The sequence below is a fragment of the Plecotus auritus genome, assembly GCF_963455305.1.
Source record: "Plecotus auritus genome assembly, chromosome: 7".
Lineage (NCBI taxonomy): Eukaryota > Metazoa > Chordata > Mammalia > Chiroptera > Vespertilionidae > Plecotus > Plecotus auritus.
The window spans coordinates 33,258,166-33,276,144 of record NC_137774.1 but is presented as its reverse complement, the minus strand read 5'-3'; the positions used below and the strand labels follow the sequence as shown (position 1 = coordinate 33,276,144).

The 17,979-nt window shown below is 49.9% G+C and overlaps 1 protein-coding gene across 2 annotated transcripts; it reads right to left on the bottom strand.

Moving 5' to 3' along the window:
• Nucleotides 1-4,080: 4,080 nt before the first annotated feature.
• Nucleotides 4,081-16,653, bottom strand: LOC308253814 (galectin-9-like). 2 transcript variants are annotated; one of them, XM_080679571.1, is made up of 9 exons: nt 16,524-16,653; nt 16,250-16,364; nt 12,713-12,804; nt 8,792-8,993; nt 7,897-8,007; nt 6,802-6,897; nt 5,104-5,139; nt 4,587-4,633; nt 4,081-4,301 (listed from the first exon to the last, which is right to left on the bottom strand). In XM_080679571.1, the coding sequence occupies exons 2-9, from the start codon at nt 16,286-16,288 to the stop codon at nt 4,292-4,294; spliced, it is 633 nt and encodes a 210-aa protein (XP_080535697.1). In that variant the 5' UTR covers nt 16,289-16,364; nt 16,524-16,653; the 3' UTR covers nt 4,081-4,291. The 2 variants fall into 2 exon arrangements, with proteins under 2 accessions (XP_080535697.1, XP_080535698.1); XM_080679572.1 differs by lacking the exon at nt 7,897-8,007 and having other exon boundaries at nt 16,524-16,648.
• Nucleotides 16,654-17,979: the final 1,326 nt, after the last annotated feature.

Genomic DNA, 17,979 nt, shown 5'->3' with positions numbered 1-17,979 from the left:
AGCAACTTCAATGATGAAGGAGAATCAATGATGAAGGATGATTGGGTACCTCATGCATGCCCCTCCCGCAACTAGGGATCTAGCTCACAACCTGGACATGTGCCCTGACCAGGAATCAAACCCTGATCACCTGGTTTATAGGTCGATGCTCAACCACTGAGCCACACCAGCTGGGTCATGGAATTTCTTGTTCAGCAAGTATATGCAAAGGTTTACATTCACTTTAACCTCATCAAAACATTTCCCTTAAAGCTACTCCTTGAGATGGCATCTCAAGTAAATCCTGAATATGGAGCTGCACCTTCTCCATCTCAACACCCAGGAATCTGGATTTGACATCAAAGATGCCCACATCTTCAGTAGATATATCAAATGTGACTTTAAAAAAATATGTTTTTATTGATTTTTAGAGAGAGAGGAAGGTAGAGAGATAGAGAGACAGAAACATCAATGACAGAGAAACATCATTAACTGGCTGCATCCTGCACCCCCCCCCGTCCCCCCCCCCATCCCGTTCCCCACACTGGGGACCGAACCCTCAACCTGGGCATGTGCCCTGACCTGGAATGGAGCCAGTGACTTCCTGGTTCCTGGGTCAATATTCAACCATTGAACCACACCCGCCAGGCAAATGTGACATTTTAAAACTGGTTTGTCTGCAGATGGTCGATGCCCAGCAGGACACCCTTCTCACCAGCTTTGCGGCTGTGGAGTTGACTCGCTTTGCCCTCTTCACCCACTTGGATTCTCCAAAAAGGAGAGAAGTGCTGACTCATGCTACATCGTGGATGAGCCTGGAGGGCACTATGCTAAGTGAAATAAGCCAGACACAAAAGACAAATACTGGATGGCTCCACTCCTACGCGGTCCCTGGCGCAGTCAAACTTATAGAAAAGGAAGTAGACTGTGGTTTCCAGGCACATGGGGGGAGTGGAAAATAATTTGTTGTTAATAGCTACAGGGTTTCAGTTTTGTAAGTTGAAAAAAGATTTGTGGGTGGATGGAAGTGACATGTCAGAGAGGGAACATTTTTCCTCTACCTTATAATTAAATTGATGTGAGACAGATTAACAAGAGAAAAACCAAATATAATTCTGCATGTACAAGGGCTCCATAAGAATATGAGGCCCACAGGCAGTCAGACAGTTGAGGCTCATATGCTGCCCTAAGGTCAGGAGAAGGAGTAGGGGCCTGGGACTTCCCAGGGAAGGAAGACAATTCACAGGGAGATGGGAAGAACAAACGTTTGCTTACCCAATGTTTGCCATGCCAGGCAGAGAAGTCTTTCTAGTATAAATAGAGGCTGTCTTTGGTAAGAGCTCTCTTCCTCCCTATCCCAATTCTTTTAAGCAGTTGGAGGGCAGAGGCGGTTTAAAAAATTTCCTGAATTTTCTGTCTTAAAAATAACCAGTTTAAATAATACATATGCCAAAGACACATATTTGGGCTGTGGGGAGTTTTTGTTCCCCTTCAGTTCTGCCTTTGAAACTTTCCGGAGAAGTCTCAGAAGTTAAGAAGGTAGATTGTTCCATCTCAAGGAACCCGTCTCTTGGTCCTGACAATAGGTCAGTTTAGGGCGCAGGTATGCAGTTGGGTTCCAAAAATTAGGACTATGGCTAAAGCTATCGGGTGTTTACTAAGGCATTTCTGTGGAAACACAGGTTAATGCTGGGAGAAGACTGTGCACCCAGTCTGAGTCTGGAGTCAGCCAGGGAAGACGTTTCCTAGCTGTTGGCTCCAGCATGTTTAGATGGAGAGAGGGTAGGCAATGGTGATGCCGACAGCTGCTCTTAGTTTGCAGTGTGAATGTCTCTAGACACGAGGATTGTCCATACGTGTGCTGTGTCGACTTCTCTGCGGTTTATATCAAGTTGTCCAGCTTCAGTTTCCGTGGTTTCAGGAAAAGGGCAGTGTTAGTTCTCCAGGATTCCAAGTCGGAGGAGTGGGAGTGGAAATTGGAAACATTGGTTTGGAGAGTTGTAGTCAAATGTTGGGGGAAACGAGAAGAATTCAGGATCTGGGCCAGTGTACAGGTGGAAGATAAAATCTCAAGGACAATTAACAGGACTAGAATCTGATATCCAGAGGGTGCTAGAGTTTTTCATAAGGAATCTCAGATTGGGCTTTTTAGAATATTTCTGAAGCCAGGCAACCAAGGACGTGCCATCAGACTTCACCTGGGATACCTATAGATTTGAGTGAATTCCTCTCTTCTCATGGTTCTCAAAATATCTTGAGGTCCTGGGCCTTCCTCAATCACCTGGTGTGGCTGTGGGGAACTCTGTAAGCAGGATACCAGGCTGATTTTTCAAGGGGTTTTATTGGGTCCAGAAAGTCTTCACCGGGGAGAGGACACTGTCCCTGGGAGGCTCCAGGGTACCCACTTCCTGTGCTAAGGGGAGGCTCTCTGTCCATGTGGAGAGCACAGCACAGGGTGACAGGCAGGAGGAGAGGTAAACTAGTGAAATCTACAATCTCGGGCCTTCCAGCCATAGGACTAGCTCCCTGGCCTTAGCTTCCTCAGTGATAATGACACCGTCAGGAATGTGTCCCCCTAAAGAGAGTGGCCAAAATCAGAAAGCTGGGGTCAGAGGAGCAAAATCTGGCATTGGACCCCTATGTCCTGGAGAATGTGGGAGAGCCTGACACTCTGGGATGAGGAGACAGAGATGTAAGAATTAGGAAGTTTTTCCTATCAAAGCTATAGTATAGATATTCACTCCATTTCTTTTTTTTTTTAATAACCCTTTATTTTGTACTCAAATCCACCCAGGCCTCCCTTCCTCGAAAAGACAAAGGCATAGCTCTCCCCCATTTCCTAGTTAAAGTCTAACAGGTAGTTAAAACCGCAGACATTCCTGTAGGAGACAAGACATAGTTTTGCACCATTTCCAGACAGGCATTTGAAATGGCCCCCACTTGTAACTTGGGCTGCCCCTCTGAAGTTAGACATTCGTGACAGATTGTGAAACCATGCCCTTAAGCCAGTCAGGGTATGGTGCAGTAACACGTCAGGGATCAAAGGAGACGGACTGCCTGTTCTTTGTGCTTGCCCACCATATTGTTGCTGGGGCATTGCACCCTTCTGCAGAAGTAGAGTGCCTTGTCAATCCATTTTCAAGCGTCTATTTTATCCCCGAGACACTGGTTAAGAGCATTTCTAACAAGAGATGCCCTGGTGACTGTACGGAGACATATGCGGTTCATCAGGCCTTGGGTGTAGATGAAACAATGCAATACAATCAGACCTTCTCAGAGGTCTCAGAGGTCTTCCATCCTGGACAATTCAGTTCTCTACCAAGATGTTCACGGAAAAAAATGTCTTCCTGTTGAACAAGATTTGGTTCTCAACCTGACAACCCTTTCATGCTGCTACCTCAGCATGACAAAAAGCATCTCGTAGGTCACAAACAAAGGAAAGAATGAGATTCAGTTTTCCCCTAAACCTCCTGTTGTTAACCTCTCAAGAAATCGTGCTGTGAATATTTTTGTGGTGTTTTTTTTTTTCTTTCCTGGCTGGTGAAATGGATGATTAGGACCATTTTGAAACATTAAGAGGCCATCAAGAGTGCTAATGTTGCTAAGCCTGTGGAAAAAAAACAGGATGACAAGCAATTGAAGAGGTAGGAAACTTTTGCTGATTTGGATAAATGAAAAGCAGTTAGTCAGTGATAGCATTTCTGAGGCAGTTCTAAATGAAAAAGTGAAGATGCAGCATGCTGACTTCCTGAAAGACACCCCTGAAACAAGTGCCGAACGTGATTAGGGGGTGGTTAGATACATTTAAGAAAAGAAGTGTTAGTTCATAGATTAAACAGTACATTAGACATGCACTGTATAAAAGAAAGGTTAAAACAAAGAATCATTTGCGGATCTGGAATGAATTAATTCAATTTACATTGTGTCTAATGGGAAAATTGATTCGGTTTTTTAATAAATCGCTATTCTAACAGCCTTCCAGAATGATTTAAGTTTGAGAACCGAGGTTCTACTGTATTAGTATTTATACCTGTTAGAAATAAGGCAAAGCCCCCAATTCAGAGGTCCTGGTAGAACACAAAACATACTCAGGAGCCAGGCAGCAAGGCAAACATCTTTATTTCTATGCAGAAGCGCACGCACACATGGTCTGGAAGCAGGTGGTCTGCTCGGCTCTATAATCCCTGATGCATCTCTTGGTTGGAGCTCAGGCGCACAGTCTTTCGCGATTGGCTAATTCAAAGGAGGGGGTTGGCCTTTGCTGTTTCAAGATGGTGGCCCCAAGGGGGGCTGGAGTATGCCATCGGGGGGATTATGGGATTCTGTTGAAAAGAGACCAGGGAATTCAGTGTGGGATTGCGCCTGCACCCAGGCCCCCACGCACTCTAGAGGGGATGCTCCAGTGTGAGGCTTCCGCCCCTGGATTCTCCCATTCGCCTTCCCTCTCCTGTCAGCCTTGGTGCAACTTCCTGCCATTGTCCCAGACCCCATCATGGCCACCTGCCCTCAGCCCTCCACAGGCAGCTCCCCTAACTCCAGGGCTCCCGCCTGACTTGTACCAGCAGGAGGGAGCGGGGTTGTGCGCTGACTGGAGCTTGCAGACTTACAGGGAACATCTGTCCAGGGGTGCTCTGCACTGTGTGGATGACTGCGTCTGGAAGAAAGAAATGGGGTTTTTAACCTGCTTTCACCAGCGCGAAGACCGCCATCTGCCACCAGAGGGCACCACTTAACACACACCCTCCCAGCAGCTGCCAGTGGGGAACCCTCTCAGTAGCCCAGACCAGACTGAAAATTGCCTGTTGGCCCATCTTCCTTCTCAGGGGAATTTCTCTAGCACAGGTTCACTTTGCAGGAGGAAGTAATTGCGGGCCATCGTGTCCACAGAATGGCAGGGGCTTGGGCAATTCAGCTTGTTTCCCAATTCATCAGCCCAGCCAACCACCCCTGCCCCCCTAAACCCTACCCCCGCCACCACCACAGTCAGGAGGGTGGCCCAGGGGTGTGGCCTCAGCTGCACCAGTCGCCCTGTGGCAGAGGCCTAATGCCTGGCCCTGCCTCCTCCTTTTAACCCACAGGAAGAACCAAAATGAAGAGTTTCCAAAGAGAGAGCAAGAGACTTACAATGGGAGCTGCGATGGCCTGCCAATAACTTGGAGGCTGAAGGGGACAAAAAATAAAAATGGTGGTTAATATTGGTGCCACTGGACAGGGAGATGACAGCCGAAACAGTGGTCAGAAATGCCTGCCAGACTCACGCTCGCTTCCTTCCTGCTCCCAAGCAAGCCGCCCTGAGCCTGTGGTGCCCAGATGCTCACCCACCATCCCAGGTAACTATGGTTGAAAACAGGGAGGGGGCGGGTGGAGGAGAGGGGACATCCCGCCGGCTCCTCTAGAGAGCGAGAAGGATGTGTCTGACATAGAACATACAGCTCACCTCAGCTCCCAGAGGCAAAACCATTGCTTGCCGTGTCCTATTTCACCAGGAGGGTGACAACTAGTATTTAGTGAGGCCTACTGTGTGCCAAGCTCTGGCTTCAGTGCTTTATGAGGGAGACATCCTTAGCTTCGTTTTGCTAAGTGAGAGAACAGGCTCAAAGAGGTTAAGCACCTTGCCCAAGCCGGTCCCGGTAGCAAGCGATCAAAAACAAAATGGTGCCCAGTTATGTCTGGTTGTATGAGCATACCCTGTCCGCCCAAGGCCAGGGCCAAAGTCGGGCTGCCCTGCAAAGGCTCCTTGGAGCTCCACCATCCTAAAGTCAGTGTGGCAGGTGGCAGGGGCCCACCATGCACCGTGATGGGCCACAGGAAGCTGGGTAGGGAGACACCCTTGTCCTTGCCCCCACTGTTCAAGTGGCCAAGGTAGGGCCAGGCCCTGCTCCTTTTCCTGCCCGAAGCCCCTCCCCACCCAGCAGACTGGTCTGCTTTCCCTGACTGGTCTCTCCTTCTACTGACTGTGCAAACCACATCCTTCATTCATTGATCCAGTCCCTACTGAACTCCAGGCACTGTGCAAAGTGCTGGGGATACACAAAAGGACAAGTCACAATTCCAAGCTCACAGGTTGAGACAAGGACGGGTAGAGTGACGGAGACAGACATGTAAATACAGTTACAACAGGACATGGTGCCTGGCGTGCAGAGTTGTGAAATGTCCATTGAGACAGGGAGGGGCTGGGGCATCCAGCAACCTGCCAGGCAGGGAAGATGCCCGTGAGGAGCCACATTTCAGCAGAGCATTGAAGGGCAGTTAGGGGTTGGCTGGGGTGAGGTGGCAAAGGGTCCTTTCCGCCCCAGGACAGCAGATGCAAAAGTGTGGTGGCCGGAAGGAGCCTGGAGTGAGCAGTGGAGGCTGACGGAGGGTCTTCGTGGGTGTGGTGGGGGGCCCCCCGGCAGATGGGCTGGGCAAGAATGGATAGAATTCTGCACATCCAGCTGGGGAGTTGGAGGTTTATTTGAGCCTGGGGCCTTTAAGAGATTTAAGCAGGAAGAGAATGAGACAAGATTTGCTTAAGGGAAGGTCACTGTGGCAGTGGGTGGGTGTGAGGGGAGAGAGGGGGATGGGTCAGATGGTCTGGACCAAGGCAGTGGCTTCAGGAGTGGAGGCCTTGGTGCCCTGGAAGGATATTAAGGAAGGGAGGGAAGGACCAAGAACGCCTCCCAGGTCCCGGGCCTGAGTGCCTGGTGGTTGGAGATAGGGAACCTTGGGTGCACATGATGGGGCTTAGACACCCTAACTGCCTGCTGGCTGGAAGTAGCCTCTCTCAGACCTCTGTCCTTTCTGCTGACTGCTCAGCCTCTCAGGTGTCCATGTTCAACTCACTTTTGGTTTCTGCTCTTCGGACTCAGGTGACCCACAGGGACTGGGGTTGGATTGCACCTCAGAGATCATCTTCTGGTCAGAGACTGCACGGGTGTCCTGTTAAAGAAAAGGCGACATGGAGTGAAGGGAAGCTTTAATGAGCCAAGGAAGAGTGGAAAGGCAGGGGCCCGGAGAAGGGGGAGAAAGCCAGGCAGGCAGGGACAGAGTAGGTGAGAGGGAGAGAGTAAGAGATGGGACCAAAGAGGGAGGAGCTCATATTTGTTGCGGGCCTACTGTGTGCTTTTCCCATCTCAGGAGCACACTCAAATACCGATGTGGAACTAACATCTCTAATCCAGGCGCCTGGGGTCCCTTGGGAAAGTGGGGCAGGCATACCCCAATCTTCCCAGTTTTCACAAAAAGCAAGACATCCAGATTTCCATATGATATCACCTGACCTTGAAAATTTTTGGTAAAATGCACATAAAATTTATCACCTTCACCATTTTTTCGAGTACAGTGGAGGGGCATTCAATACCTTCACACTGTTGTGCAGCCATCACCAGCACTCAGCTCCACAATGCTAACCTGTTCCTGACCTTGTAGATGTTGGCAACACATTCAAAAATGGGAAAACACAGAGAGGGTCCAGTAGACCCTGGTGTGGACCCATGGGGCCATTATGTGACCTCTGACATGTATCGCCTCATTGCGCCCACACAATACCTCCTGGGGAGGCTGTGACTAGGCCCCTTGCACAGATGAGGAAACTGAGGCTGGGAGAGGCAGACTCACTTGTCTGAGATCCCACAGCTGGTGACAATGGCACAGCTGGGATCTGAGCTAGATTCAGTGTGATTCCCAAGCTGGGTTCTTTCTAGGGTGGAAGTAGAGAGGGACAGGCAAGAGTGGAAGGAGTCAGGGAAGCTGAGGCAGGTGCTCTGGACAGAGACAGTGACACTGGAAGAGCGGGATGGGGGAGCCAAAGGTGTGTCCCTAAAGCCACCTGAGTGAGAGATCGGCTGGAACTTTTGGACCCACCCAACAGGGCCTAGGCATAGCTAGACCTGTCCCTGCACCCAGACGGTGGGACAAGTGCCAGATGGACAATCTAACCTCGATGCTGATCTGTTTCACCTCCACACCACCGGTGAAGGAGATGGTGTCCACGCGGTGGAAGGGCACCCGGTGTGTGTAGTTGGTAAAGAAGTTTCCATTCACCATCACCTGTCAACAGGAGCACACAGTCCAGGAGAGGGGTCCCAGACCAGGGCGGGAGCACACCTGAGCACTAGGACCCCTGCTTCTAGAAATTAAGGCCTGTCCGGTTTTCACCTCCGTGCCCTGTAGGTGGGGGCCCAGCCTTCAGAGCTGCTCCAGGTACAGGAACACGCATGTGATCCCAAATGCAGCCAAACCCAGTCACCACTTGGCTCTAGTTTTGGCTTCTGAGTGCTTGTTTGTTTCTTGCTCTGGGTTTGTCTTTCTCAGCCTACCTGGGATGCCATTTCAATATGCGCATTTAAATGGGCATAAAGTGCTCATGGGAGCAGAGGAGAGGGGACCTCAGGTTGCACACTGAGGGCCTGGGAGCGCCCATTCACACAGAGAAGCACAGACACAGCCATCCCTCTCCCCGAGCCCAGCAGCACTGCTCTGCCTGCGAGAGCAATGACTACACCACGCAGCCCTGAGCCACCCCTGGGCCTGCAGAAGGGCTGCCACAGCATCACCAAAACCAGATGCTGTCAAGGACCTGGAACGGACGAGGCTGCAGCAGAGGATGGAAGTCACCTGGCACCCGAGGCCAAAGAGCAGGTGGGGAGGGCAACTTACCCAGCTCTTATTTCCTGGCAACAGAAGCAACAGGTGCTCTGTAGGTGCAGGTGAAGGTGTGTAACCTCCTCTGATCTTTATATGGCATTGCTTGGGTAATTATTTACAGGCTTTTCTCCAGGCCTCATAGGGCAGGGGTCAGGCAGCAGGAGGGAGGGAGGAGAATTCTGCTCACCTGGAATCCAGAGTTCTCCACCAGGAAGCTGATCTCAAAAGGAATTCCCATCCGGAAGGGATTTATCATCATCCTCTCCTCGTGCTTAGACCATTTTTTCTGCTTGGTGTTACAGACCACATACCCGCCCTCTTCAAACCGAGGGTTGAAGTGGAAGGCAATGTCATTGTCACTGAAGCCGGTCTGAAAGTTCACAGCAAACCTAGGTGGATGGAAATCAGACAGTGTCTGGGTTATTGCCAATGGTAGGAGCAGGAGGGCCCGGGGCTTCTGACTTGGCAGTTTCTGGAAACTTGCATACAACCTGTGAGGCAGCTTGCACCCATCCCACTTTGCTGCCTTCCTTTTTGTTTACCTAATTTGCGCTTAGTGTGTTTTGTGTAATTATTGCATTTTGCCCTTTCCAGCGTGACTTTCCAGAAATAAGCAGGAACTGGGTAAAGAACAATGTAGACTCGAGCCTCACGAAGCATAGGTCTTGGAAACTGATCTCACATTTGTATGAAGATGCAAATCCAGGAATATGCCCAGAAGCAAGAGCCTCTCATGCCCAGTGGGCACTGGTTAGAGGCCAGCCCATGGCTGCTCAGTTGGGAAGGAAGAGAACAAATGGAGAGAACATGTGACATTGATGGAGTTTACCTGCAAAGACGGTGTCTAACAGGGGAGGCATGGGATGAATATTGGCTCTCCAGGCATGAGAACTTCCGGGATGTGTGTCTGTCCTTCATCAGAGATTGGTGTGTGTCCCACCCTGACCCCAACTCATACTGTTAGTTTTTGGAGGTGACCTGGAAAACACTACCCTGGTATCAAAGCATCCAGGGCGGGGCTGACTTCCTTCTTTTGGGGATGATTAATGAGGAGTTCAGGAAGTCTCCACAAAAGTAAATTTTAATTCCTTCCTCAGAAGGAAGCCCTCGCCTTCAAAACTTCCTTTGGGGATAGCTATGGCTCTAAGGCAGCCTTGGGCAAACTACGGCCCGCGGGCCGGATCCGGCTGTTCTATCCGGTTCTCTTGCTCTCCCCTCCGCTCCTTTACTTTGAATTTATATTAGTTCACACAAACACTCCATCCATGCTTTTGTTCTGGCCCTCCGGTCCAGTTTAAGAACCCATTGTGGCCCTCGAGTCAAAAAGTTTGCCCACCCCTGCTCTAAGGTGAGGAATTAGAACAAAAGAACCTTCCCAAAGAGCCAGGCTCACGAAAGGGGCGCAATAAATGTTTGTTCTGCCCTTTCCCAGGCACCTGTCCTAAAACCAGTCCCAATCCAAGGAGTCACTGTATACTCCTGCCTTCCCCGAGCTCAGCATGAGCATGGTTCATAGCCTGCTTCTTGGGGTCATTCTGGTGTTCCCAACTAATGCACAGCACTCAGGGAAGCCCCCCAACCGCTTTCATGTCTTCTGCACCCCCCACAGGGCCAGGCTCTGAACCAAGCCCAAAGGTGACCCTAGATAGACATTCTATTCAATTCCTGCAGAGCCCCACCCAAATCAGGCAAGAGCCCCACACCTCCACACCACCTGGACCTCAGCAGAGGGCAGCCAGGCCTGCTTGAGAATTAGAGGGCTCTCCAGCCTCTGGGAAGATGTACAAGCTCTTCCCTGTTCCCCAAAGTCCCCTCTTGGGTGGGAAACAGTGCTGAGAAGATGTTTGTATTTTGAAATGACTTAGTATTTTCCAGGAAGGAACTTGAAACAGAAAGAGATCAAATTACATTTGAGCTCTAGGGAGTTTGGTTCAGTGGATAAAGCATTGGCCTGGAGACTGAAGGCTCCCAGGTTCAATTCCAGTCAAGGGCACATGCCTGGGTTGTGGGCTCAGTCCTCGGTAGGGGGCATGCAGGAGGCAGCCGATCAATGATTCTCTCTCATCATTGATGTTTCTATCTCTCTTCTCTCCCTTCCCCCTCTGAAATCAATACAAATATATTTCTAAAAAATTACATTTGATGGCAAATTTAAATATTTTAAGTGCAACCAAGATTACTTTACCCAGCAAAGCTATCATAGAATTGAAGATCAGAATAAGAGCTTCACAGACAAGAAAAAGCTAAAGGAGTTCATCACCAACAAACCAGTATTACATGAAATGTTGAAGGGTATTCTTTAAGAAGAGGAAAAAAAAAAGATAAAAATAAAAATAATATGAACGATGAAATGGCAATAAATACATATCCACCAAAAAATTGAATCTAAAATTCAAAACAAATGACAAGAAATCTAATGAACAAAATAAACTGATGAATAAAATAGAATCAGAGGCATGGAAACATGGAATGAACTGATGAATCTCAGAGAAGGATTAGGAAGAGATTAGCCAAAGACCTTATATGCATATATGCATTAACTATGGACACAAACAATAGCCTGGTGAAGGGCTGGGGCGGGGTGGGAACTGGATGGAGAGTGGCAATAGAGGGGGGAAAAAGAGGAACATCTGTAATACTCTCAACAAAAAGATTTTTTAATAAACAAATGGGACTACATCAAAATAAAAAGCTTCTGTACAGCAAACGAAACCATCAATAAAACAAGAGAGCCCACTGCATGGGAGAACATATTTGCCAATGTTATATCCAATAAGGGTTTAATCTCCAAAATTTATAGGGAACCCTTACAACTTAACAAAAGGAAGATAAACAATCCAATCAAAATATGGGCAAAGGACCTAAATAGACACTTTTCAAAAGAGGACATACAGAAGGCCAAAAGACATATGAAAACATGCTCAAAGTCACTAATCATCAGGAAGATGCAAATCAAAACAACAATGAAATACTATCTCACACCTGTCAGAATGGCTATCAACAAATCAACAAACGACAAGTGCTGGTGAGGATGTGGAGAAAAAGGAACACTTGTGCACTGCTGGTGGGAATGCAAACTGGTGCAGCCACTGTGGAGAACAGTATGGAGTTTCCTCAAAACATTAAAAATGGAATTCCCATTTGACCCAGTAATCCCACTTCTAGGAATATATCCCAAGAAACTAGAAACACAAATCAGAAAGGATATATGCACCCCCATGTTCATAGCAGCACAATTTACAATAGCTAAGATTTGGAAACAGCCTAAGAGCCCGTCAGCAGATGAGTGGATTAGAAAACTGTGGTACATCTACACAATGGAATACTATGCTGCAGTAAAAAAGAAGGAACTCTTACCATTTGCAACAGCATGGATGGACCTGGAGAGCATGATGCTAAGCAAAATAAGCCAGTCGGAGAAAGATAAATATCACATGATCTCACTCATTTGTGGAATATAATGAACAACATAAACTGATGAACAAAAAGATCCAGAGACATAGAAGCTTCGATCAGACTGTCAAACCTCAGAGGGAACACAGGGGAGGATGTGGGAGGGGGGTAAGAGATCAACCAAAGGATTTGTATGTGCGCATATAAGCATAACCAATGCACATAGACAGAAGGCATGTGCAGCGGGTTGGGGGTGGCTAGGGAGAGGTCAATGCGGGGGCGGGGGGAAGGAGACACATGTAATACTTTAAACAATAAAGATTTTAAATTAAAAAATATATAGATAAAAAAGATTTCCACATCAGCCAAATGAGGGCTTCGACGTGAATGAAGGCCGTTAAGGGAAATAAAGGAGGCATCGTTTTTGCATCTCTGGGTCTTCCTCTGCAAAATTCAATCCTAGCCCATGATCTGCCCCGGGGCTGGCCTTAGACTATGAGCTCCCTGTGTCTATGGGGAGTCTACATTAATGGTGTCCAGATTCTACTGGCAGAGGGCAGGTACCATGCAGTGTTGGCAGGGGCTAGGCCCTACACATCCAGCATCCCCTGAGCCAGGCACAGGCAGCTTGGAGAGTGCCGGGTGAACCACCCTGAGCAGACAGTTGACATTTCACAAAGGGTCAAGGCTGGAGAGCAACAACACTTCCAGGTACCTGGTTCCACAGGACTGAAGAAACATCCCTTTGACAGTGATCTGATGTCCATACTGGAGGCCCCATGGTGTGGCCCTAAAGAAGGGGACGATCTTCAGGGAGAAGAAGGCAGTCAGTTAGGGTCCTGCTCCCTCTGTCTGATCCCTCTGGCACTTGCTAGTGGCCGGCCTGGTGTGTCAAGCAACATGCCAGGGCCGGATGCAGTTGTGAATTGGGCATATGGACTCTCAGTCTCTTGGATCTTCCCGCCTGTGAGGAATTGGACCTGAATCCGGGGAGTTACACATTCATTCTGAGACTGATAAGGAGACCGCAGGGTTCTGAGACCATGTAACCCAGAGCTGACCTCCCTTAGGAGGAAGTAGCAGGCTAAAGGAGGAGGAAGTAGCATGAACATGGCTCTGAGAGGGGAAGGAACCAGGGTAGTGAGAGGGGCTCCTGGCAAAGGCCCCAGGACCCTGGTTGAAGACTCAGAAACCCAAGGGACCAAGGAGGCCAGCAGCCTATTCTAAAGGATAAACCTTCTGCTCCCCTGAGAAGGCCAAGAAGAAGGCATCCTCCAGCCCACCCCACCATTGAACAGGGTGACCATGACCTTTGCCCTCCCAGCCACCTCAGGTAGCACCTGGTCCTGGATGCTCTGCAGCCTCCGGGCAGCCTCCTCCTCTCCTGCTGCTGCTCCCCAGTCCCTCCCCAGGCCCTGGGCAACCTCCGAGGCCCTAGTGAGGTATCTGCACGCCTCCTAGGCCCCATAGAGCCCACTTTGTCAAATGCCCTTGCCGGGCCACTTGAAAGGAACAATGGTTGTGGTGAGGCTTGCATCGTTTTAGAGCCAGGCATCATCCAGGTTTGGAGCCTAATTCTGCTGCTCGTTTCCTGAGTGACCTCAGGAAGCTTATGTAACCTCTTTTGCCTCAGTTTCCTCATCTGTAACATAGGGATAAATCTTACCTTCTGCGTAAGATCAATGATTTAGTGAGAAAAGGGCTGGGAAAGAGACTGGCACATAGTAGGTGTCTCTACCACCCCCTTCCCTCTTGGTCTCTCTGAGCAAAATTCCAAAATTCGTTTCTTCTTGACTTTTAAGCTAACCTCCAGGATGCCTTTTATCTGATGTGCTCTTAACCTGCATTAACCTAGGACAGTGGTCAGCAAACTGCGGCTCGCAAGCCACATGCGGCTCGCGAGCTGCTGTTTGCCACTCAGTTGACTAATGAGTTTGCCTACCACTGACCTAGGAGATAACTTGTAGCTCTTAGTCAATCTTCACATTTCTCTAGTAGTTAATGTCTTCTCTTTAAGTCAACTCCCTACAAAACTGAAATGCTTATAAGAGCCAGGCTGGTGATGTGTATGAGGGAGATTGTCAGGTAGGGGACAATAGGGAGTGGCAGAGACTATGACAAAGTAGACACCAACTCTCTCATCGAAAGGAACAGCGTCCTCTCAGCTCTAAGTAAATAATTTAGATGGATTAACCCCTCTGCTGGGTCAGAGCTTGCTCTCAGCTCTTGGCCAGGCCTGGAGACTGTGGTTTCTTTCTTCCTCTTCCTCTCTGGAGGTTCAGACAGCAGAGCCAGGCCCCCAGGCCAGAGGGTGCGCAGCCTCCTTCTGGAGGCCCAGTTTCACCAGCGGGCACCCAGCCACAGCTGGCACACGGGGCTCACTGCAGGTGCCAGTGGGAGCCTTTCAGGGTTCTGAGGTGCTTCTGGGGCCCATTTCCCTGGCTGTTCCTAGTTATTCTGGCAAAAGCCCTGGCCATTATCAGGGTCACCCCTACAGATGAGGAAACTGAGCACAGATGGTCTGGTAACTTGCCCAAAGCCACCCAGCTGGTCCGTAATAGAGTGGGGTTTGGATCCCAGCACCCATGCTGTGAAGCCCCACACAGGCTGCTTCTCAGGATGAAGCACAGAGCATCTGGCTCCTGGCTCCCTGAGGGCTTCCCCAACCAAACAGCGAGTCCTGTCCTGCATGCGGTTCCAGCTTCCACCCTGGCCTCTGAGGAGGCTGGGCCAGATGCGGCCTGTGGGGCTTGGGCAAGGAATGGGGGTGAGGCCCCTGGGGCAGACCCTCATGTGTTCAGCTGGTCCTCAGAACAGCCAGGCCAGGGGCTCTTCCTGGCACACGTTGGAGGAAGAGGGAGGTGAATGCTGCCTGATGGAAATCACTGGGTCACCAGGGAGAGGGTGACTACGTGGGTGGATGGGTTCTCCTCACGCCTCTGGCGGCTACACCCATCCCTTTTCTGTTTGTACTCCAAGGCCCTGTTTGAACTCTCTGCCGCCCAAGCAGGATTTTCATTCTAATTTGAAAGAACTGGCATTTGAATCCAAGGTCTGAGAAGTAAAAAACAGTCACCAAGATAAGAAAATGTCAGTGCCTGGAAGGAGGCTGGGATCTCCCATTTTACAGTGAGCCTAAGGTGACACGCTCTCACCCTGAGGCCACCCACCTACCCCGTGCCCCACCCAGAAAGGGCCCTGTCACTCCACCTCCCGGCCCTCGGGAAACTGTTTGCCGAGGCTGGGAGAGGCTTTCACGGGGCCGGTCCAGGGCACAGTGACCTCCTGGCTGCCACCTGCCTGCCTTCCCCCATTACTGCTCTCCCTGTGGGCACCTCCCCTTCTGGGGTAAATCAAGGCACCCTCCCTCTCCACCATCTGGGGACATGTGGTAAGTGGCCTCAACGTGTGTGAGTCTCAGGTTCTCATGGATGGCGTGGGGATAACAAAGCTCAGAGGGTTTAAACACAGGCACCCAGACGGGGCCCACACATGTGGCCAAAAGGTGGGAAAGGCAGCCCTTTGCATCCCACACTACAGGGCAGCCCCCTCCTCCCTCACTCCCCAGAGGGCCCTCTGCACACACCCTGGACCTGCCCTTGATAACTCACCCCCCAGGGAGCAGACACCCCCTCAGGAGGTCTTCCCTGCTGCCCCCAGACTCCTAATCATGCTCAACACTTCAAAAGCCCCCACCGCGTGCCAGACACTGTTCAAACACCCTAGATATGCTACCTCCATCCTTACCCCAATCCTGGGAGGCGGCTCAAGGATTACCCCTATTTTACAGATGTGGAAACTGAGCCCAGAGAGGGAAAAGCAGCTCGCCTGAGGTCACCTAGCTAGGAAACGGACGAACCCAGGGAGGCCATCTCCTAAGTCAGTGCCCAGGCCCGGCTGCTGGGCTCCCCGGAAGCCCTGCTGGCTTCCCCTTTCATTCCAACAAAGCCCCACTCTCCCAGTGCTGACCAGGGACCTTCTGCCCCTCAGCACCCAGGACAGGACGGGCGCCCAGAGGGAGCTCAGCACCATCTGTGCAATGCACCACTGCGGTGATTATCATCCCTCGGTCCTGAGAGGCAGGTGAGACCGGCCTGGGGCAGAGGTTGTGTCAGGATTGCCCCATCGGGCATGTCAGCCCCCCATGCACCCTCTGCCACCCCAGCCTGGTTTCCTAGGAGACCCAGAGCGGCTTCCCTGCAAGGCAGCCAGCTCAGCCCTGCAGGCCTGTGCCCACAGCCTGGGAACTCACTGGGTTCACGAAGGAAAGCAGGTCGCTGCTGAGGGCCATCTCTTCACCACCTCTGTGGTCACCTCTGGCTGCTCCTCACACCAGCCAGGCAGTCTCTGCACTGGGAAGGACTTTACTATGAAACAGAAAACAAAGCTATTTGGCAGTTATTCCATGGGGAGGAGCCAGGAGCAAGAGGAAGTGGATTTATAGAAAGGGAAAGGGAAAGTGCTGGGGGAGAAGGGGCCAGGATGGGACTCAGGGACAGGTAAGCAGATACTCCCACTCCACTGACTTTTCCTTCCTTTCTGAATTGTTTTCGGTTCGTGTACAGGTTCACAGAGTCTGGCCACTGACATGACAGCGAGTTTCAGAGGCTGCTGTCCGTGGGTGTATGGCTGTGTCTCCTGATGGCTGTGTTGCCTGAGCATGCTCAGTCACAATGTCCTGAAAACAATGGGCTACTTGACAGGGCCACACAGGGAGGGGTGGTGGTGGTGCTGGAAGGCCTGGTTATACTCACCTTACACACAGAGAAACTGAGGCTCAGAGACATGTCCAAGGTCACAGGGCTCACTAGTGGCAGCCTGATCTCTATGAGGACAGTTAGATTCACAAAAAGGTATTGCTCTCCTTTAAAATTCTGTCCCTCTTATGAATACATCATCATGTAGAAAAAGATGTTTTACAAATGGAAAACCTCTTAATGGATGTTATGATATCCGTTATAGTGGTACCCCAGGAGCTTCTGAGTTCCCTCTCAGTGAATTTACATCTTTCTTCTCTTCCCTCTCTCATCCTCTCTCCCTTTTCTTTCTGTGCTTTAGAATATGGAGAAGAGCCCTGGCCAGTTTTGCTAAGTGGTTAGAGCATCAGCCCACGGAGCTAAGGGTCACAGGTTCCATTCCCAGTCAAGGGCAGGTATCTCCATTGCAGGTTCAATCCCCAGCTCCAGTTGGGGTGTGTGCGGGAGGCAACCAATTAATGTTTCTCTCTCACACACACCCTATTTCCCTTTCACTCTGTCTGAAAATCAATGGGGAAAAAATATCCTTGTGTGAGGATTTAAAAAAACAACAGAGAGAAGTCTATTCAAATGACGTGGAGGGCAGGGTAACATTGAATGAATTGCCTTTAACTGGCTTCAGCACTGAGTTAAGGGAAATGATTAAACAGAGACTAGCAAGATAGGCTGGGTCCAAGGAGTAGATTGGAAAGTAGAGCGGGGTGGGGGTGGGGGGACAATAAACTTACCTGAAGTCAAGCAGGTCCCTACAATGTGCTAGAGAGAAAACCAATGAGCTATCAGTCAAGCCTGAATGAACAGTTAAAGGTCAGATAGGTGCCACGTTGGCAGAAGGTGCCCAAGGTCATGTTACATAAAACCGGAGAAGAACCAAGCAACGCTTAGAGAGATGGAGTTACCTTTATTATTATTATTATTGTTGTTGTTGTTGTTGTTATTATTATTACGCACGGGCCCAGAGGAAAATGTCTCTCAAATTCGGAGCCCCATCACACAGGAAGTTTCCTGTATTTATACCTTTTTACCCTCTTTGTCTCCCAAATATGGGGTTTTCTGGTCCCCTTTGCAAGTTCTTATTTATTTATTTATTTATTTAAATATATTTTATTGATATTTTACAGAGAGGAAGGGAGAGGGATAGAGAGCTAGAAACATCGATGAGAGAGAAACATCAATCAGCTGCCTCCTGCACACCTCCCACTGGGGATGTGCCCACAACCAAGGT